This window comes from Gossypium hirsutum, chromosome D10, assembly GCF_007990345.1.
Source record: "Gossypium hirsutum isolate 1008001.06 chromosome D10, Gossypium_hirsutum_v2.1, whole genome shotgun sequence".
Taxonomy (NCBI): Eukaryota; Viridiplantae; Streptophyta; class Magnoliopsida; order Malvales; family Malvaceae; genus Gossypium; species Gossypium hirsutum.
Window position 1 is genome coordinate 59,805,850 of NC_053446.1, and position 9,222 is coordinate 59,815,071.

Here is a 9,222-nt window from a genome sequence, read left to right on the forward strand (position 1 = left end):
TGTCTTCTTATTAAATAAAGGATTTTTCAACTTTAAAAAATCATTTAATAATGGCTAATTTTTACAATTAGGATAAAAATATAATTAATAAATATTGAGGGTTAAATTTATTATTATGTCAATTAAAAAATAGTCACATTGCTCTTCCATCAGTCATCTATTGACTAGATGACCCAAAAAAACACAATCCTGAATAGTCAAGTGACCCAATTGTAACTTTTTAAAGTTGAGTGATCAAAACAATAACTTACAAATAATTAAATAACTAATGATATAATTTATCCAAATATTTATGTATAATTTTTTAAATGTAACATCATAGCTTCAAGAATGAAGAAAATATTTCTTTATCTATTATACATAAAAGTACCAACTCTAAAAGTGTAAATAGTGATAGACATATTTGCCCTTGATAATTTTTACAATTAATTATCTAATCATGCATGCTTAATTAAAAAAAAACTATTAATAAAATATATATTACCTTTGATATTAAAGTCCTTATTAAACTAAATTACTTAATTGTTTAAAATATTAATCAAATATATTATCATTCCTATTAACATTAAACTTTTTATTAAAGTGAAAATTCTTTTAGATTAGACTCCCATGAAGGCGAAAGGGAAAATAGTGTTACATGTTACTTTTAGATTAACAAGATTGCTCTACTATTATGTTATATGGTACGAAGGAATACGAGAAAGCATGTGTCAATGCCTAACACTTCCATGATGCATGCAACAGGATCACTGAAATAGTTCGACATATATTTTTCAAGGATTTATTTTCCTATTTTCTATCAAATGGATCTTTTAATATGTATAGATCGAGGTCTTAAGAGCTAAGTAAATAGAGGCATGCCTAAAAAATCTACATTCATGGAATGTGGTACGTATATTAAAGATAATTTATTATTAGAATCTAAAAAATTGATGGCTGATTTTGTTGATGAAGCTAATTATAGATTACATAAATTAGTTGATTCCCACTAAAAGAATTTTTTTTTTAAATGTGCTACTTGAGAGATTTAAAAAAGGAGGAATCGTGATCGCATTTGAACTATATGAACTTCATATTTACTTAGATAATAGTGTTTGAGAATCCCCTTTAACACTTCGAATGCAATAACTTTTCAAAACATTGTTGATCTATGAGGAGAAGTAGTATTGATGACAGAATCACTCATGGAAGTTATGACTATGGTAAAATGACTATGATGATTTTAACTAGTTAGTTAAGTCATATTAAGGAGGTTTCCATACTCAATCGCAATGGTTGTTTGTTCCCAATTAGATTTTTAGAATGAGAAGATGTGTTGACATTAGTTCATTATTTTTGTCTATAAAATGATTCTAAGTAACTCATATCTCTAGCGCCATTGGACATTGAATCAAGTGGCTTTATTGATTAGAGAAAGAAGCTAGAAAAGGTAGAAGAACAATTCCATATTAGAGGTGAAGAGAATGAAAAAAAAGATGTAGCGTATTTAATGAACCAGCTTTGGGGATTTTAAATGTCTAACATAACACTAAAGAAAAGGGAGCATATGATCAAGTGTGAGCACATATGCATTGATAAAGAGTAGACGTTGAGCATCCATATGGGGCAACTATCAAGAAATAATGCTAATAAAAATGGTCAACAAAAGATGAAGTAGAGCTTAGTATACCAATATTGGAATTTGATAAATTATGGACTTTTTTAATTAATGTAAGCTTAAGTTCTTTGAGGGTCTAATTCAACTAGTGAAGTAATTATTGAACCTTGAAGAATGAAAGTAGATATAATAGCCTTTAAATTAATGAAGTGAATGGTGAAAGGTTAACTTAAAGAATGATTGAAGAGGATAAAAGTTAATAATTAAAAAGAAGAAAAGTGAAGACTCAATGTTTCTTAAGTGGAAATGAGATTAGATATCAAGTTGATTTAAAAAGGTGGAATTATTATCGCATTTGAACTATATGAACTTCATATCTATTTGGATAATGGTGCTCAGAATCTCTTTTAATATCTAGAATACGATAACTTTTGGAAAGATAGTATCAGTGGAAGAATCACTCATGGAAGTTACAACTACGGTAAAATAACCGAGTATTTTAATTAATTAATTAAGTTATATAAGGAGGTTTCCATACTCAATCGCAAAGGTTATTAGTTCTCAATTAGAGTTTTAGAATTCAGAGATGTGTTGGCATTAGTTCACTATTTTTGTCTATAAAATATTATAAGTAATCCATATCCCTAGTGTCACTGGACGATGAATCAAGTGGCTTTTTTTATTGGAGAAAGAAGTTGGAAAAGGTGGAGGAACAAATCCATTTCAGACGTGAAGATAATGAAAGAGAAGATGAGACATATTCAATGAACCAATTTTGGGGATTTTAAATGTCTTACATAACAATGAAGAAAAAGAGCATATTATCGAGTGCAAACACATATGCATTAATAAAGAACAGACGTTGAATAATGCTAATAAAAATTGTCAACGGAGATGAAGTAGAGCTTAGTATACCAATAATGGATTTTGATATATCATAAGCTTCTTTGATTAATGTAAGCCCAAATTTATTGAGGGTCCTAATAAACTTTGGAGAATGAAAGTAAATAGAATAACCCTTAAATTAATAAAGTGGACAGCAAGAGGTTGATCTAAAAAATGATTGAAGAGGATAAAAGCTCATAACTAAAAAGGAAAGTGAAGACTCTTAAAGATATCGAAGATGCACTTTAGTCAAAAGTGACTAAAAAAATTAAGAAAGAAAAGAAACATTAAAAGGAGGACAAAGGTGCAAACACGGGTTAACAAAAGTGAAAAATACACGAATGAATATCTTATCAATATCGTAGGAGAATTTTTCACAAAAACTTCAAGTAAACATGGAGGGTCGACAAGCTCATCGAATTACAAATTGTGATGACCAGGTAAATAGTCAATGAACGGATTAATCTTGAAATTGAGGATAGTACTGGAGTTTATAATTAATATTTAATAATATTTAATTAATTTGTAACAATGTTTACTTTCTAAAAAAATTATATACATTGTGACAATTATGGCGTGTCAGATTATATTTTTAATTAATTTAATAATTTTATACGTAAATTTTTTATTATTTTAATTATTATGAATTTATATCTTTATATAATTAAGTAATTTTTACGCATTATTATTTATAATTAATTATTTTAGTTAGTCAATAACTTATGAATGAATCTTATATATCAAAAAAAATCAATCAAATTATTATTTTGGCATGTAACATTATTATTTGTAAAAAGATTATTTTAAACTTATGATCAATTAATTATTTGAATATAAAATATCTTCAAACCTAGAAATGTGAGCATTTTTACTTTGACATAATAAGTTAGCCCCTAAAGTTTACCTCTTTTATCACTTTTGCCCTAATTCCTTTTTTTGAACCCTTTGGCCCTTTCTTTCAAAATTTTATAAATTATATGAATTGTTTTATGTTATTATTTTACCAAATAAACATTTAAATATTAATTATATTAAGTTTTTTTTCTAATATCTATTATGTTTATTATTCAACATAAACAGTGTAATATCCTTCAAATTGCACGTGAGTTAAAACTAATATATATAAAGGTAAACTATACTCAAGGTCACCAACTATTAGTAAGCTTATATTTTGGTCACTAATTTTAAAAAGTTACAAATTAAAAGACATATAACAGGTGCATGTATTATTACTTTTATGCATTTTTTAACATTCTTTTACATGATTAATTATAAAGTTTATAAGTCTAAGAAGTTTAATTAATCAATATGAGCTATCAAATTAAATTAATTAATTTATCACGAGTTACTAATTTCAAGTAATTTATTTAGAAGTTTATAATGTTCCAAATCCATAATACAACTTAATAGTTTCTTGAATTGATATCTTTAATTTCACTAATAAAGATTATTTTCATTTAATAAATATGATTAATAGATTTTTTCACGTAAAATTTAATTATTTTATTAAAATAATATTTTAATTAAAATTATTTTCATTTAATAAATAATAATTAATAGGCTTACTTATATGAAATATTAAAATTTTACTTAAAAATTTAGATCATATGATATTATAAAGAATTAATTTAATAATTTAATAACTATGGATGCTCTTGTTATAAGTGAAAAGCTATTACAGAGAGTTAAAATAAAACATAAAAAAAAATCAATTCTTTTAAAAAAACCTTTACTATTATAGTAAAATGTTGTTATAGTGAACAAATGTTATATAGAGAAGGTTGACTTGACGGTACTACTACTGACAGAAGTGTATCTACAACTTCATTCAAGTGAACCTTATCAAAATCAATTTAGATGTGTTCAATATAGAGTAGAGATCTCTAATCAGTGTCAAAAGTTGAAAGAAAATTACATACTAAAAATTATTTCATACTTAGTTTCCATTACAAGGTCAATGCCCCTCCCCTGGATAGTTCCCTTTTCTCTGCTACTTCCAAATCAAAGTGCTTCAGAGAAACGCAAATCTGCTGGACCAGGACCCAAAATCCCCTTCTGCTCACTTATCTTCCCTAGTCCATGAGGTGGAGGTGGTGGAGCCGGAGTCGGAGCTGGAGCTGGAGCTGGAGCCGATGGTGGAGGTGGAGGTGGAGGTGGCTGCTCTGCTTGTCCATTCATCTCATCTTCTCCCCACCCAGCCCCTTCCCACTGGCTCTACAACAATTAACCAAATGCAGTAAATACACAATCAAGTGTATCCATGAATCTTATACTATGTTACTCGGACTAGGAGGTGATTGTCGAATGTCAATGTCTCATATTTTTGGAGGATAAACCTCCGTAGTGTTGTCTGTCATATATGTCTGTGTTGGACACAGATACTTCTAGAAAAATGTAAAGTCAGATCAACATATTTCTTATGAGATGAAGCTTAGTCCCTACTCGGCTACTCCCTAACGATCTTATTTACAACCATGTCAAAAGAGAAAGTAAGATCCTTCCCTCCTTGATATAGAGAAATTATCCAATACAACAACTATGGTCAACGACCTATCATATATGGAACTTGAATGAGAATTCTAAACTAGGGGCCTTTGGGAAAAGAAAAAAATGTATCCTGATCTAATAGGTTAATGTCAGAAATACTTGCCTCATCATTGTCATAACTACTGTCTGGCAATAATGGGGTTGCAAGTGGGGGGACAACATCTGGATCAGGTTTTTGAAATATAAATGTTGTATAGAGACCTGCAGAAGAAAACCAGCAGCAAAAAATATTAGATCTTGAATATGAAATGCCAAAGCAACAAGAGAGGTAATAAAGCAATCACCTAAAACATCGTAAGATCGAGGAAGAAGTCGCCCTCGTGGATCAAGAAGATTTGGACCTGCATTCATCATCATGCCTGCAAACAGTGATCTGTGAAAGAAATGACATTAACAGTTAAGAACAACATCATTATTAAAAAACTGATGGAGGCCCAATGAAGCATTCATTGAACTCGGTGGAAAAGTTTTGAATAGAGATTCGCCTACTTGTTATCATCGTAAAATTCAGTTAAGTTTTGAATCTCCACATATTCAAGACCAGCTTCTCTAGCCAACCTGAGTAGCACAGCAGATTAGATGTTGATTACTGGATTGCATATATGTCAAGTACAAGGGATTAACATATTTATACAATTAAACAAAAGAAGGTAAAAGTTTATTAATGATATAAGCTAACCCTCCCATGTGGAAGGTTAGTCAATGAAAAAAAAAATCGAAGTTCACCTTCCCATGCAAGCTTCCAGAGTTGTAGACTAAAAGAGGCATACCAGGAAGTAGTATGGTAAGTTTAAGGTACAACCAATAGAGGACAACCAACCTGATTAAACTTGGAAAATGAACCAAGCAATGGGTCTCAGCAGCAACATCACTCGAGAATTTCAACTGGTATTTCTTTCCAAACAACGGAAACCTGGATTCAATAGAATGAAGCAAAATGTTTCAATTAAATAACCCAAATATGATACATTTAAAAAAAATTAGAAGCATCTAAAATTCATACATACTTCTCTTCCTCAATTTCAAAGGTGATCATGTAATTCTCAGACCGAATGCAATTGGGAACGATGTTGGGCTTCATGCTGCTACTTCTGTTGTGGTATGCTTCAACATTCTTCTGGTACTTTGCCCTGTACATACACAATAACAAATTCTTATGCTTTGCTCCAAATGGAACCTTCATTAAAGCAATATCTCACATGGAAAATATGGAAATGATCACAAGGTGACAAAGGGCAACCATGCACCAAAAGATAGGTGTAACTTTTAGAACTAGTAGCATAACTGAAAGATATAAAATAAAATAAAAATCATCCAAAAAGATAGAGCCTTCATCAAATAGGATATTGACCAACGTTGGTAAAAAACAAAGACAAGAAGGATCTAAATGATGCAGCACAGCTGATGGTCCCCTGACTTAAATGGCCAAAATTGAAACCAGAACTTCTCCATAAATAAGGCTGAAGTGAGAAGCTTAGTTCTAGGTGAATCTAAATGTTCCACAATTACTGGAAGCTAGAAATTTTAGATCTCAATCTAAATCGCATCAGCACATCGGACACTAATGTAGATTCTACTTGCTCTGATATTAAGCTGGTAAAAATGTATATGGATCCCAACAATGAGCTTGCAAATTACGTGTGTGTACCCCATGCACAAGTGCAAGGAGAGAGCAGAGCATGCCGAAATATTAAAGGTTAAGTGTGATACAACTCATTTTTATCGGAATATTAAGTGTTCTAACATCAACGGATTGTTGAAAATTGGGACTCTCAATCCTATAAAAGTTGAATTTCTAGTCTGCACATGATTAAGTTGAATTTCTAGTCTGCACATGATTAAGTTTGTTGATCGGGACATATTAAATAATCAACTTGATAATAACAAGAATTTTCAAACTAGAGAGAAACTAAAGCACACTAAAATGTTTACACAATCACCTCCCAGAAACAGGTGCAGCAGTAACCAGAAGAAAAAAAAAGGAAAATACACAAATCCAGAAACAGCGGTATTTGCCAATCACTTTTTCATACCATATGGTAGATGAGTCAGGAGTAATACCGAAAAAATAACCCCCTGGTTTCAACAAAAATGACACATTACTTAGAAGTCTCCTTGCTTTGTCTTCAGTTTCAAATCTTAACTGCAAATAGAAGAATAGAAATGCACTTCAGATTCATCATATTTGTTCACAAGACAAATCAAAACCCAATGTTCACAACTTAAACTACACAAAATACCTGCAAATGCTGCAAGCAACAGACAAGATCAGCCTGAATGTCCTTCTCTTGCAACAGGGTTTCCAAATTATCCTGTCAAATGAATGTGCAGTCAAGGGCAGGAGAAGAGAAAAGCATTGAATAGATTCAACCTTTTTAAAAGTTAAAGGCCAAACAGCCACTTTTACCAGAATATTTTTCTCTCTTTTCACAAATAATTAACTTAGAGAACATTTTTATGCCATCCAGAAACAAAAAATAAACACTAACTCCGTATACAGCACTGATAACATCATTCAAAGATCAAAAACATAAATCAAAATGGTTTCAGCATTTACCACAAAGTAATGAATGGATCTAGTCCTCTACTATAAACTACCAAAAAACAAACCATTTCCATCTTTACCGACAAAATGCATATACTTGTGCTATAAGATGAGGAAGAATGCATCCTCAGCAAAATTCGTACTAATATTACTGAAACAGACACTCAGGGTGAAGAGGGGAAAAAAAAGGCAAGAATAAGTATACATTCTTAAACAGACCTAAAAGAAAATCAAAGAAATTTCATCTAGTTTCAAAGGAAAAAGAAAGCATAGCTCCACATCTAAATGTTCATACACACATGGGAAGACATCAGCATATTGACCAAATGGGGTGTAGTAAAAGAAGCTCACGGTGCAAGGATCAGCCTCAAAGAACTCAGAAGTGAAGCTTTTGCGCTGACTCTCCCATGCTTCCCTCACTTCATTTATCCCAGATGACACAACATCTGCAATTAACATCCATTTTTAACATGAACTGTCAGTCACATATAATCACAAGAATGATAACCAACCTATCATGACCTTAACCCTTGGTTTCAATTTCCAGTGCAAGATTAACAATGACTTACTAGGGACAAGAAAATCACTCATCACATCAATGATTTCATCATCAAAATAAGCAATTCAAACCCATTTTAACAATTATCATTAACCATCAATGCACACATAAACGTAACCACAAGTTGAGAACTATGAACCTATATATTGAACAGTTGGCACTTCCACTTTACATTAGAAAAAGCAAAAATAAAATAGAAAAACTACCAACCAACCAAACCAAAAGAACCCTAAATTAATAATCGAAAATGTTACGCTTAAATGGGTACTTGTGTTTACTACAATGTTGCATGTCCTTGAAATTTACTTAATATAAATAAATAAATAAATAAAGTAATGAGATGAAGGTGTTCGTGAAAATTCCATACCAATTCCAACATAATGACTGATTTGAGCTCCATCCCATTTCTCCGCATCAGCTCCGCCGCCGCAATACAAGTCGCAGACCTTCAATATTTACAAAAAGGAGTTAAAATATGAAAAATAAAATATACCCATTTGAAAATAGGAAGTAAGGAAGTGAGAGAGGTGAAAGAGAGAGACGGTGGCATATGGATGGACAAAGATTTTGATGAGGGCGGTTTTAGCGAACTCGTAGAGTTTATGGTGAATCGACTCGGCTCTGGGTACTGGTACTGGTACTGGTACTGGATACCCACTCATTTCTTCCTCTGCTTTCTTCTTTTCCCTTTTTCATGTACCCACTTCAGTCAAATGGATTGTGTCTTGCCTGGCTAAAAAACGAGAGGAGAAAAGCAATGCCGATATATCGACTCCAATAAAGGAATTAGTTTGGTCTTAGAGTGAACTGTTAGAATAGGAGCTTGAACAATCAACCAATTGTGAGTTTGAATAGGTGCCCATTTTTATTTTTTAAAGTTTATCTTTTTATTTTAATTTTTGAATAGTTTAATTCAACTATTAAACTAACCATTCAGTCACTCAATTTTGAGTGTGATTCTTATTTTAGTCACTTAATTGATTAAATTTTAGTTATTTTACTCTTACGGCATGTTTGGTTGGGAGAATAGGAATGCATTCCCTCTTAATTCGGTGGACTCACTGACATGATTTTCTTTTAATTGGTATA

General features: G+C 31.2%; 1 protein-coding gene across 1 annotated transcript; it reads right to left on the minus strand.

The window, feature by feature from the left end:
- Window positions 1-4,284: 4,284 nt before the first annotated feature.
- Window positions 4,285-9,022, minus strand: LOC107915773 (mRNA cap guanine-N7 methyltransferase 2). Its single transcript, XM_016844930.2, has 11 exons — window positions 8,676-9,022; window positions 8,501-8,579; window positions 7,926-8,020; window positions 7,270-7,341; window positions 7,063-7,172; window positions 6,037-6,159; window positions 5,850-5,942; window positions 5,519-5,587; window positions 5,314-5,402; window positions 5,133-5,230; window positions 4,285-4,696 (listed from the first exon to the last, which is right to left on the minus strand). The coding sequence occupies exons 1-11, from the start codon at window positions 8,793-8,795 to the stop codon at window positions 4,484-4,486; spliced, it is 1,161 nt and encodes a 386-aa protein (XP_016700419.2). The 5' UTR covers window positions 8,796-9,022; the 3' UTR covers window positions 4,285-4,483.
- Between the last annotated feature and the right edge of the window lie 200 nt (window positions 9,023-9,222).